Source organism: Magallana gigas, chromosome 2 (assembly GCF_963853765.1).
Source record: "Magallana gigas chromosome 2, xbMagGiga1.1, whole genome shotgun sequence".
NCBI lineage: Eukaryota > Metazoa > Mollusca > Bivalvia > Ostreida > Ostreidae > Magallana > Magallana gigas.
This window is the reverse complement of record NC_088854.1, coordinates 32,698,638-32,712,876: the sequence shown is the minus strand read 5'-3', so window position 1 is coordinate 32,712,876 and position 14,239 is coordinate 32,698,638. Positions and strand designations below refer to the sequence as shown.

Below are 14,239 nucleotides of genomic sequence, written 5' to 3'. Positions count from 1 at the left end.
TCACTACAAAGATTTATGCATGTTCTAATTTCCCCTAGATTACGAAATAAGAAACATAAATCCTATAATGATAGTGATTACGAAAACAGTCATGGTTCCGACGCCTTGTTATACATGACAACACTATGTGCGACAACTTGCTTAACATCTGTTCAAGGTCAGACGAGTATAAAGATCACATGGTCTGAATCTATATATATATACCCATACATACAAAGAGGGTTGGATCCTCAAGGATCTTAGTTCTGATTGTCTTGTGCTATACACATTTAAAACTCAGAAAAATGACAAAGAGAAAAATAAAAAGACACCTTAATATATATTTTCTACGCACAACATTTACCACATTTACACAAGACAATAAATGACCAAAAACCAACAAATACTTTTTGATATGTGTGGAACAATGAAGGGCTTACATGATGTTACATAGACATTTCAAATTATCAAAAATTAACATTGTAGATGACCAAAAATAAATTCAAACTTGATTTTTTTTTTTTTTTAAATTATACTTAATTTTTTAGTGTGTGAAAGTATCTTATCAAATGAATACCTTCAAATAATATTTTATTTCAATTTGTGAAAAAAATTAAGCTGATCAGATTTTTTTTTTTAAGTGAAACTGTTGAAAAGAAATTCATAACAATGCATCATCAATGACCTCTGTTTTAAGTTTTTTAATACAGTACAATAAATATTTTCCATTTTTAAACCAATGTAAATTTGTGTTGGATATTAAAAAAAAATACCATTGACAATCAATCAAAAATTACTATCGCATATACCCTTATACAAAAAGAGATCTCAGTATACATGGGAAAGTAGCTAGGCGACAACCAAAAATTGTACACTCGGGGCCCTCAATCCCCCTCCTTTTTTTCCTTGGTAGTCCAAGATTTCTGTCCATCTGACTTCTGAACACTTCAAGGACTTGAAAGAGTTGTGACCCTTGCATCTGCATTATTTTTGGATGAATACTGGTACTGACATGTGTTGTTTAATTACCAGTAAAACCCATCAATGAAATTTTCATAAAATAATGAAAATCACTAATAGCATAATAGAACCAACAAAAAGAAAGCACCAAAATCTGGGATTAGAGTGGACCATGGTCCCTTGACTTCCAAAGATGGAGGAGAGTGGGTGACTGCTGCACTTTATTACATCTCATCTTCTTTATTCTACCATTACGTATAGTACTTACTGTGATAAGCTCTCCCCCGGGCTCCTCTCTGTTTGTACAAGGACCGCACTACCTTGGCACTCCCGAACCTTTTGAATTTTTGACTGACGTTGTTGTAAAACCATTCAAAAGATTTCAGCTTCAAATCCCTAAAAAACAGAGGATAATTAAAATAAGTTTTGTTTTTTTTTTTCAAAAAAAGTTCAAAGAAAATCTAGTCAGAAAAGAAAAATTAATTTCTGAAGCTACAGAGAACTAAGTCAACAATCATAAATAGTTGAGATTTGAATAAGTTAACTTTGTTGCTTATCACTAATACATCTAATACATATTGTACAGGTATATCTGGCATTTTTTCCATATCACTCTCACATCACAAAATTTCAAATACATAAAAATTATATATAACTGGTTTTATTTGCTTTAAGAAAGTTAAAATGCAAATAAAGGACAGACGCAAATACTAATTTTTATTTTTTTTTTAAAGTTACACCATTTTACCCATTTGTGTCTAAAGTCTACAAAATTACTTTGTGACAAATTGCTTCATTTTTTTAAAATTTTAAAAACATTTCAACAAATTCATTGCAAAAGTTTGACTTGTATTTTCTCCATCACCATTTTGTAAGAATCAAAAACCACAGAAGAATAACTGTACAGATTATACCCAGCTTTACAAAATTTAATCAGAATCGAGATTGACTCTGCATGTTCCTGAAAGTTCTAGCCACGAAATACAGTCTAGCATAATTAGTTTGGAAGAAGAGATAGCAAATTTCAATTATATCTAGCAATAGCAATTTGCCTGAAATGTGCAAATTAACAGAGCCATTAAACCTGCAGCAAAATGTCTATAAGCGATTGATTACTTTGATGGAAAATTTGATTTTGAAGGGACCCCATCCAACCATTTTTTTTTTTTTGGTGCTAAATATGGATGAAGGCTCCTGCAATATTAAAGCCAATCCCTTGGGTGAAAAATAAAGAGGGAGTAATTGCAAACCTTTCTTGTTCCTCGATCTCAGCTCTAAAATTTAGACACACAGATTGAAAGGAGAAAAAAAAAAGAATATTTTATTTTTGAGGATTTAAGAATAAATCTATGCACAACCACATAAACAAAAAAATGATGATTACAGCATGTAAATATATTTTCTTTAGAGAAAATCTTAGTATCAAAAGCATTTTGGGGGCATAAAATGCAAAATTATATATAGCTATAGATGTAATGCTGTATAGATATCTAAATATGGTATATAAGATTAAGCAATGTTGTAGTTGTGCATTTTGGATAACCACTTGCTATCAAATTCAAAATTTCTCTCTCATAGTTGTGCATTTAGGATAACCACTTGGTAACTTGCAAATGAATTCAGCGTTTCTCTCTTTGGATCATAAATCTTATTACTAGTATTTGACTTTCATTAGATTAGAGAAGAAAACACTTTTGAGAACATGCATTTCTCTTACTTGCTATAACAAAGCTTTATCATATTTGGTGCAATTTAAACATAATACACATTAACACAAAAAATGAAATTCTAATGACCACCAATATCCATAGCTGAGCAGCTACTGATTTGAATTAGGGGACGTGTTCAGGCATGTATTTCAATTGTATGTTCAACCTTCACAGAATCGAATTTAATAAACCAGATATTTTACATTAACAGAATAATGCGACAGAAAATTAATAATCGCGAGGCAAAATGTAGGACGTGGCTATGGGGAACCATAATAAAGTAATGAAAATAATATACAGATTGATACAGGATCGAGATAGAGAGGAAATGAAAAATAACTTTTTTTTATATCAATTAGGTTGTTGATGAATTCCTTTGGGGTTTATGAGTATGATAACAAAACATAGCTGGCAATTTTCATTTAGTATCGATGCAAAATTAAAAAAGAACTGATATATTTTTGAGTTCATGATCACTTTTCCCCATCTATGAATAAAACCAAATAACAAATATTGATTTTGAAGGATAGAATATTGAATTTCAGGTAAACTTTGAATTTCAATATAAACTATAGCCAGTATAATTTTTGGTGATTAATTTGAAAAATAATTACAACTCGAAATTTCGATACATGTAAACTGCAATAGCCTTTGATAGCTCATACATTGAAATTGATTATTAAATGCATGAATATTGATATCACGAAGATATTTTCTACATCAGTTATTTATCAGGTAATTTCCTGACCTTTCTTTGATGCAGGCATGGCAGGTGTAGCCCTTTTCACTGTCATTGTAGTCAGCACAACGTTTGCAGACATAGTGTTTACAGACAAGACAGAGCTGCTTGCGATTGAAGATGATTCCAAACTTCTGGCAGCATCGGACACACACCTCCTCATTCAGCTTGGTTTTCACTGCAATCACCTCAGTTTTTTCCTCCTCCTCTTTTAAACATTCCTCGATTTTGCTGAAATGAGGTTTGAACGAATGAATTTTTATTCTACATTGATTACTGATGCTTCTGTAATCAGAATGTTGTCAAAAACATGCTTATTCTTATTCAAAGATTGCAGAAAAGTATATCAATAATTTAGTATCATTGGTATTTTGGTACGTCAAAATTAAGTATTTGGGAAGTTCATTTAGATCTGATTGACAAAATGTCTCTGCATGAAATCAACTTTACTGTTTCCAACAAGTTAAAAACTTTATAAACTTTCCAGTATTGTTTATATTGACTTTGCCTTTTTATTATTAAAACAATACATCTCAAAGCTTTGTCACATTGCCTTAAAACAAACTTGACCTTGACTTTCATGAATATCTTTGACCTTCAAGAGAATTTTACCTCAAAGGATCATTCAAGTTTTCTAGTTTTCTATTTAGTTATGTTGGATTTTAACTCGAATGTAAAGTTTTACAGACTTCTTAGAAAATGGAACAAATTAACTTAGATCAACTCACTGAAGACGTTCTTTTTCCTTTTCCCGCAATTCGAAATCTTTCTGCAACACTTGCAGGATCTTCTCACACTCAGCATCGCTGAGATGCTCCAGGTTCATGTGTTTAGTGACTGCCGCTCGACTCATGGTGCTGGAGTCTGTTCGCATCTTTCACATCTATAAAATCAAAAAATTCCAACAATTACAGCATTCACTGGTAATTAAGGATTAAGAATAAAATTCACTAGAATCTACCACTCACAGGGGAGAAGCTGTGATTAAGCCTGAACTCACACTATAATCATGTGCTCTTACTACCCCTCAGCAATAAGTATGACCTGCTTCTGTACACAGGGTTATTTTCGCCCCGTGTTATTTTCGCCCTTTAACACTTGCAAACGGTCTCGCCGCGTCATAAGTTCACCCAGACACGCTTGTGTACTAAAGAGATAACTTGGAACATTGGAATTCGCCCGGGCTCAAATTTGCCCCCGGACAATGAGGGCGAAACACAGGGGCATCGTATCCGCTCTACACTCTATGACATATATATAATAATACACAAGGGAAGAATCGAAAGTAGGACACGATTTGTAAACAATGTCAAAAACAACTTACTTCACAAAGGTTACGCAAATCCTTGCACACAATGTTGCAAATGTTGTCAAAAAACACGTTCACACTCAAATATTCCTAATAAACTCGGTAAAAAGCGTTTTTATCCCATTAAAACCGCTGTCTGCTGCAGAAACCCAATCTCTTCGCCCAAGAAAAGATAACTCTGTACTTTCTCTCTCTATATGTTCAGTAATGATAGTAGAAATTTCGGCGGTAAACTGTAAAATGTCTGGGGAAATTTTAAATATTTTTTTCATCTCTAAAATGTTAATGGAAAACTACGTTGGTGTTCACATAAAAAAAAAAATATATTATTTTTTTATTCAATAATTAAAATACTCATAATTCATATTTTGTCTTTGCAATTATTCCAATTTAAACCTTCAAAATTAATTGTCGTTGCCTAAGAATTTCAGCATTGTTTTAATTGTCAATATCAAATTACTAGCCTAGTATATTTACGTTTCTACAAAAGATTAAATGATAGGAAATATATTAATTTGTTTTTTAAATTACGCTAATTAAAGAACATGCCAAATATATCGGAACGCATGTTAACTTATTATGCTTACGGTAATAACATATACGACGAAAATTTCCCCAGACATTTTACACAGTTTACTGCCGAAATTTCTACTATCATTACTGAACATATATATAGAGAGAAAGTACAGAGTTATCTTTTCTTGGGCGAAGAGATTGGGTTTCTGCAGCAGACAGCGGTTTTAATGGGATAAAAACGCTTTTTACCGAGTTTATTAGGAATATTTGAGTGTGAACGTGTTTTTTGACAACATTTGCAACATTGTGTGCGAGGATTTGCGTAACTTTTGTGAAGTAAGTTGTTTTTGACATTGTTTACAAATCGTGTCCTACTTTCGATTCTTCCCTTGTGTATTATATATATATGTCATAGAGTGTAGAGCGGATACGATGCCCCTGTGGGCGAAAGGGGCGAAAATAAAACAGGGGCAAATATTTCCCTGTATACAGTATATATACACAGGCTAAATCCTTTCTGTATCTAAGTATGACTATTTCACTTAATATGCATGCATTACATGAACAAAATGCAATTTATTAATCTATACATACTGTAGCACTTTACCAGCTACAGTTGTGTAAAACTTTTTGTGCGATTACATGCATATATGGCTGCTTTTTTGTACATGCATGCACAGATTCAGAATTTTTCCAAGGGGGGGGGGCCTTGGAATTTTTAAATTTGCCGCAGAAGGGGGGGGGGGGGTTCAGACCCCCCCATTCCTCTCCCCTTCCACCCCCCTTCCTCTATCCGCCTTTAGATAAGCTCATAACATGCATAATAATTATTTTCTACTGAGCCTTTTCCATAATTAGGAAGTAAGGCTTGCATAGCTTAACAAAGGAAATTACTTTTTTTGCTTGTTTCTAACTCAACATACATGTATTTATCCCAATCACATAATATAATAATATAATAGTTAAAGGAACAAATTTTGCTTAAACATTTATTTTAATAATTTATCATTATACCAAGTCAGAAATCAACATGCAATGAATTGAAAGGGTTAACTTACCAATTCCCAACGATTTTTTAAGTCACAGACCAAGCCAAACACATGTAAGGTCTTGAAGATTAAAAAGTGTCATTGATTTTAAAAGGGGTGGCATGACCTCAATTGATGTGATTCCTTGCCCAGGGGCACAGATGGCTAATTAAGTAATTAATGAACAATTGAGTGAGTCACTGAGAGCAAAAGCTATTTCAACCAGCAATGTTTGTTCAGCTATCAATAAGCCCCATTGATGGATGAAAAGGTTCTTGAAAATTATACTACAATTGTACTATAAAAATCAAAAGAGAATTTTTTATACAATGGACAGTTAATTAATGCTGAAATGCTGAATGCCATGGGTTGACAAAAAATGAAGAAACTTAAATTGTCTGATCAATCAAGCCAATATGATATTGATTCCCTTACATTTATTTAGTAAAGGTTTTTTTTTTTACTAGAGTTTCAATAAGGACTATAACAGTTTTTATTCATGATCTTCATCTATACTACTAAAATAATAGACTCGATTATTTTGGGCTTTAATACCGAGAAATCAGGAGAGTACTGTCTTTTGTTTTATATATTTCTAACATCATTGTTACTTGAAGATTACCAATTTATTCTTATTTTTTCTCACAGAGGCTTCGCTAATTAATAATCAACGAAAATTCCTTTAAAAAATCCGGAAATCGTCTGAATTTTTCGGATTTTACAATCTTGCTCATGCGCATTACATTGACGCTAAATCACGGGATGCTCTTTAGTTCCCACAATATCACATTTGAATGGACAAATTCAAAAACGATAATACAAATACATGTAAACTTTCATTAAGAATTTTCTATATATTCTGTTCATGAAAGAAAATACGGGAGATAACTCTAACTCAGTGTGTTTAATATGAAAAATTCCGAGAGTTCTGAATGTCAACATGGTGTGCAAATTTGATGTATCTATTTCGTAAATGCCAGACATAATACGCAATGTAAACCCGTGCACGCACGGGTCAAAGTCTAGTAGGTTAATTAAGAACTTGAATTATATGATAAATAGCATTTTGTTATCTATGCTAAATTCATGACCTAAAAGGCTAAAATGTCAAGGTCAGTGGCCTGATTTTTCAATCATAGATTAAGCCTCCTAAATCGTAAAAAAGCCAAAACTTACATCTACATAAAGAAAGGCCACATTTAAAAATATGTTTGTTTGCCCCTTCCTGACCTAAGTAACCCCTGAATAAAGAGAGTATTATCAACAATATTCTGGTAAGCATAATTATTTAGCAGCATTGTTTCCATATTTATTTGCAAAAGTTTAATAAAATGCCTACTGACTAAAAGTATATAAACATTGAGTCAGGAGATCTTTTAAATGTGAGGAGATGCGAGATCAGGTCTCCTTGTGAGGAAAGGAGTAAATCAGGTATCCTTGTGAGGGGAGGAGCAGATTAGATATTTTGAGGAGAGGATCAGGCCTCCTTGTGAGGAGAGGAGTAAAGAGATGAGCGGATTAGATATTCTTGTGAGGAGAGCAGTGGATCAGCTCTCGTGAGGAGAGGAGTAAAGAGAGTAGAGGGTCAGATCTCCTTGTGAGGAGAGGAGTAAAGAGAGTGGTGGATCAGCTCTCCTTATGAGGAGAGGAGCAAAGAGAGAAGTGGATAAGCTCTCCTTGTGAGGAGAGGAGTAAAGAGAGGAGTGGGTTAGATCTCCTTGTGAGGAGAGCAGTGGATCAGCTCTCCTTGTGAGGAGAGGAGTGGGTAAGAACTCCTTGTGAGGAGAGTAGTGGGTCAGATCTCCTTGTGAGGAGAGCAGTGGATCAGCTCTCCTTGTGAGGAAAGGAGTAAAGAGAGTAGTTGATCAGATCTTCTTATGAGGAGAGGAGTGGATCAGATCTTGTGCAGAGAGGAGTGGTTCAGATATTATGGAGAGAGTAGCAGATCTCCTTGTGAGGAGATGAGAGGATCAGAAACCCTTGACTTTGGAAGGCGAGTTAACATGACAATTATATAACCTTGTGTCCTGTTGAAGGAAGAGGAATTCATCATAACAGTCTGCTTTTGCCATGCAAAGGATGACACAATTGATTACAAGTATATGATGCCTATGGAAAAGGAAATTAATATTCGACAAAACTCCACAGAATCTCTGGAATCTGAACAGCATTACAAATACTGCACAGACTACATCTATTGACAGACTGAATTCAGTATTTGCTGATGTGGCAGACACATTAAATACAAAATATTTTTAGCTGCATGATTTTGCTGTTGAAAGATGAAATCATGAGATCTCAGTCCTGCATGATTTCTATGAAATATAGAAGAAAGAAAAGCTTCTTTCATAATCTCTTCTTTTTTCCATTTAGTAAATCATGCAAAGGTAAAAGTTGTGATGTAAATTAACATTTTCATTTCAAATCGAATTTTAAATGGAGAGTTTATTTCCTGTTTCACCTCATGCTAGATCAATTATGCCATTTGTAGTCTGCTCTTTTTGACTAAAAATTGATTTTGAAATTTACCACTGTTTACACCCATATCATGTTGTTATAAGATGGTAATAATTATTCTTGACCTTCTTATCACCCCCCCCCCCCCTATCCAATCCCACCTCCCAAGTTGGGGGGGATTTACCGTAAAAGGGATATCTATGTTAAGTCTGTAAATTAATTACTACATATTTATATACAGTAAGTTAACAACATAAATGATTTAATAGAGGACAAATTTTTGAAAATAACAATTGAAAACAGTTTAATAGATAGCTATGTACAAGTAATCGTATTAAATCAATAAGTTACCTTAACCAAAAGGATCAGCAAGCTTCGGAAGCATATTGGCTCAATTGTGTTTTAGGTTTGAAAAAATTCTGCTGCTGCCGCTGTTAGGTCTAAATCACATGGCAAAAGACACAGCATCAATCAGTGGCAGTTTGTCCCCTGCAATAGAAACATTCAATAATTCATCAGCAATTCCAGCAAGCATTGACAATTTTTCTCCATTATTCTGTTCATTCTGACCAGCGTTTCAGAGAGAAAACCAACTGTAGCAGCGCTGGCTGAGCCACAGTCTGCTATTGAACTGTCACTAGAATGGGATTAAATTTTGATACATTAGAACTGGCATTTGCATGGACAGCAGAAATGGAGCTGTTGTCACTGCACGGATTTGATTGTTGGACTCGTTGGACAATTCAATAAGCAGATATTTAGAATCAAGGACTGAGACCATGACTGCATGAGTATGATAATTACTTATTACTAGGATGAGTTAACAGTGAGAGAGTCTCTATCAGACACAGAATATCAGATCACTAGAAAGCGTGATTTAAAATACGTTTCGGTTCGAAAACCTTGTTACTTTCTACACGTATCGGTTATGGATCAGCAAGATTTATTCAACCTTTCATAACACACACGGATCTGTTTATGCTACATGTTAAACATGTACGTGACATCTAGAAATCAGTGGGCGAACATATCTGATTTCCCCACCCCCCAATTAGATCAACACTCTGATAAGAAACACCTTGCTATTACACACTGTTACCTTTAGGGGGCGGCTTTGACATTTTACCAGTTACAATAAGAAGTTTTATACTTAACTACATACATGCAACATGTGTTCTTAAGCATATGATATATTGGGCCTAAAATCAAAACTCTTGATGACGATCGTAAATTAATGCATGTCTTGATCCTGACTCCTACACATATACATACACAATGTTGATGCTGATAAGATGACGTTGTTTGATAACAATCCTGATTTTGTTGTTAACAATGATGGCATTGTATTTCTGAATATATATATACATGACTGTATATTTTGACCTGTTGGTCGCCAATACATGTTTTATATGCTACATATCTAAAACCTTGTAGGATTATACGATGACAAGCACATTGTAACACAATGGGAGAAATAATGAGGGACCAGATTGGGATTCGAACCTGGGCCACCTGAATCTCTAGTCAGATGCTCTACCAACTGAGCTATCTGGCGCCGGTATTCGAACCGGTCTGACCGTCACATTCCTCCCCCTTTAATGATCTTTGCCCTCGAAGATCACCTAAGGCTCTTCCCCTGGCAGGAGTTAACCTGTCAGTTCCAGGGGTTGGTCACAGCACCAAATTTAACAGGATGGGAGAAATAATGACAAATCAGACCGGGATTCAAACCCGCGACCCCTTAATCTCTAGTCAGGTGTTCTACCAACTGAGCTATCTGGGACAGGTATTCGAACCAGTCTGATTGTCACACACACACATACAAAATGACCTCATATGACCCTTAGGGGAACAGTTTTCTATTAAAGTCCACTACAACTCTGTTGAAGAAATTGTATTCAGACAATCCATGGCCATTTCTAAAACCTCGTAGGATTACCCAACAACAATCATACTAAAATGACCTCCTATCATCCGGAGGGGAATAAGTTCCTATCAGCAGGGTCAATCTGTTGAGGGGTAAGGTATTCTATTCAAACAATCTAGTATTATGACAATTAACCTTAAAAATAAAGCAATCAAGACAAAATAAAAGTCAACAAAACAGAAAAACAAAATAATAATTCAGCAAAGAACAAAATTTTCAATCTGTCATCTGATGGAAGATTAATTCCAAACAAGAACATGAAATCACAAATGAGGGCATACTAATATTACATTGTAATATGACTAATATTACATTGTAATATGTTATATGCATGCACATTGTGTTAACCAGTTTGATTTGTGTATCAAGAAACCTATAATCTCTAAACAGATATTTTTTTTTGTTTTTTTTCCATCTCATTTGATCAATAACACAATTCTCTTTGAAACTGATCATGTATTCCCATTGTCATGCATCCACCAAAGATGGAAACATTGTTAGCACTGTTTTTATCTTCGTATAATCTTGGTGTCACTGACTGGTAAATACCATCAGCACGGAATTATGGAACCGCAATCAATCTCAGCAACACTGAATCGACAAAAAATGTACAGAAAACTTGACAGAATACTTATGATACTGTCAGGTTTATGAGAAAAAAAATAATCTATTAGCTTTCCCTTTTTGTATGCACTTCCAGCAATCAATATATAAAGGTGTGTTCTTTTTTTGTCACAGACTCAAATAATGGGGTTGCTTCTTGCAGTAAGTCTTTCACAACATAAGGTTTTTGTATAGGACATGCGATTTCCATAAAATTCCCACCAATTTTCAATAAAATTCAACTTTTATTTTTTACTTTTTTCAGGAAATTGATTAAGACATATTCTGTAATTCCCCTTTCTTTATCATTTTTGTTTCAATTTGTTTTGAGACCCATGCAAATTAAATTAGGGGAATGCTGCCTTAAAACCTTTGATATGAAAAGATGAATACATGTATATCATTTTTATATACAAGTTGGATCGACAAATCTTTTGGCTTGTAGTTGATAGTAAACATTGATATTGGATCAAAAAGCCTTCAATTTGGAATAATGCATGGTTATTTCTATGAAGAGAAACTGACTACACATCATTACTATCATTTAATTACCAACAAAAATACGTACATCAAGATTCTAACAAGAGGCCCATGGGCCACATCGCTCACCTGAGGAACAATAGGTATAATAAAATCAGCTTAATGGATAATTAATACAAACTATCTGGACAATGTACAATAATACATGTAGATCCTGTATAAATAAAATCCATTTTCCCCTGGATATTCTTATTTTTATAATTATTAATCCCTTTTCTAACAGGATGATTTTATAGTCATATCATATGTTGAGTATTGCAGTTCTCAAAAAGATCCTTAACAATAGTTTATATATGGGATATAAACCTACATCAAACTCTGAACCTTCTTGTAAAACCAAAGAATTGTCCTGGGGCCAAAGTCTTAACAATTATAAAGAATCATCTGGCTGATTAGTTTCTGAGAAGAAGATTTTTAAAGATTTACTCTATATATTCCTATGTTTAATTTCAACCCCCATTGTGGCCCCACCCTACCCCCGGGGGTCATGATTTTCACAACATTGAATCTACACTACCTGAGGATGCTTCCACACAAGTTTCAGCTTTCCTGGCTGATTAGTTTCTGAGAAGAAGATTTTTAAAAATTTACTCTATATACATGTATTCATGTGTTAAACTTCGACCCCCCATTGTGGCCCCACCCTACCCCCAGGGGTCATGATTTTCACAACGTTGTATCTACACTACCTTCCACACAAGTTTCAGCTTTCCTGGCTGATTAGTGTCTGAGAAGAAGATTTTTAAAGATTAACTCTATATATTCCTATGTTAAACTTCAACCCCCAATTGTGGCCCCATCCTATCCCCGGGGGACATAATTTTCACAACTTTGTATCTACACTACCCGAAGATGCTTCCACACAAGTTTCAGCTTTTCTGGCTGATTAGTTTCTGAGAAGAAGATTTTTAAAGATTTACTCTATATATTCCTATGTAGAAATTTGACCCCCCCCCCCCCATTCTGGCCCCATCCTACCCCCGGGGGTCATGATTTTCACAACATTGTATCTACACTACCTGAGGATGCTTCCACACAAGTTTCAGCTTTCCTGATCTTATGGTTCATGAGAAGAAGATTTTTAAAAATTTACTCTATATATTCCTATGTTAAACTACGACCCCCCATTGTGGCCTCACCCTACCCCCGGGGGTCATGATTTTCACAAATTTGAATCTACATTACCTGAGGATGCTTCCACACAAGTTTCAGCTTTCCTGGCTGATTAGTTTCTGAGAAGAAGATTTTTGAAGATTTACTCTATATATTCCTATGTTAAACTACGACCCCCCATTGTGGCCCCACCCTACCCCCGGGGGTCATGATTTTCACAAATTTGAATCTACACTACCTGAGGATGCATTCACATAAGTTTCAGCTTTCCTGGTCTTATGGTTCATGAGAAGAAGATTTTTGAAAATTTCTCGAAAATTTTCATAAATTCCTAATTATCTCCCTTTGCAAAAGGGCGTGATCCTTAATTTTCACAACTCTGAATCCCCTTAGGCTAAGGATGCTTTGTGCCAAGTTTGGTTAAAATTGGCCCAGTGGTTCTTGAGAAGATGTTGAAAATGTGAAAAGTTTACAGACAGACGGACAGACGGACGGACGGACGGACAGACAGACAGACAGACAGGCGGACGACAGACAAAATGTGATCAGAATAGCTCACTTGAGCTTTCAGCTCGGTAAGCTAAAAAGTCTGCGAATTTGGTACTTTGATTAAATCTTTACTAAAGCATCGGATGTTGACAACGAAGTTGTTGATATTTACAATGAAGTCATTCCCAAAATACAGTGCAACTTCCATATCTTGAACATTGATATCTTGATTACCATGGATAGATTGAAGACTAGAAACCTACAGCTTTAACACTAACTGCCTGTGCACACTATCACATGCAAAAATCTAATTCTTGCTAACCTTTTATCATATATCCCCTAAACTTCTTAGAGTAATGTTGTTATTTTGATCATAAGATGCCATCTCCATCCAAGCAAAGCGAGTGATTATACCGGTACCTAAAGCAGTGTCCTCGAAATATTTTCAGCTCAAGGATATTAACTTCCTGATTGTGAACTCAATACAAGTTTTACCGTACTTCTCAAAAGGAAAACAGAGGTGAACTCTTTTGTCCAAAGAAAGACCCTTTTCTCTCAAAAATTAGGTCTTTTTTGTTCATTTTTCTAGTTAACCATTTTGCTACAAGAGAAAAATTCACTCTATTGGAAAAGAATTGGCCTCATGCAGGTTTGTTGTTTGACACCACAGGCAATCAAACACTTCATGGTGATTATTTCAGATTTGAAATTTCAAGCATTGAGGAAATTTAATTTTACAGCATCTGAAGCATCTTTATTTTATCATGTACGCCAACTATCATGCATTGCCTTTTTAATGAAGAGTAAACTATATCTCAGTATAATGCTGCACTGTATAATTTTAATGCATATTCCTGCCAAAATTGTCCT

At 34.6% G+C, this 14,239-nt stretch overlaps 1 protein-coding gene across 8 annotated transcripts in view; it reads right to left on the bottom strand.

Annotated features, from left to right (window-relative positions):
• Positions 1-14,239, bottom strand: part of LOC105319247 (uro-adherence factor A) — a 59,732-nt gene that overhangs the window by 33,766 nt on the left and 11,727 nt on the right. For 7 of the 8 annotated variants that reach the window (XM_020063708.3, XM_020063711.3, XM_020063714.3 and 4 more), the window contains exons 2-6: positions 9,049-9,186; positions 4,116-4,270; positions 3,397-3,618; positions 2,190-2,213; positions 1,208-1,335 (exon numbers count right to left, since the gene is read on the bottom strand). In XM_020063708.3, the coding sequence (XP_019919267.3) occupies positions 1,208-1,335; positions 2,190-2,213; positions 3,397-3,618; positions 4,116-4,261 (520 nt within the window). In that variant the 5' untranslated portion in view covers positions 4,262-4,270; positions 9,049-9,186. The remainder of the gene's footprint in view (positions 1-1,207; positions 1,336-2,189; positions 2,214-3,396; positions 3,619-4,115; positions 4,271-9,048; positions 9,187-14,239) is intronic. The other variant, XM_020063710.3, reaches the window with a different exon arrangement.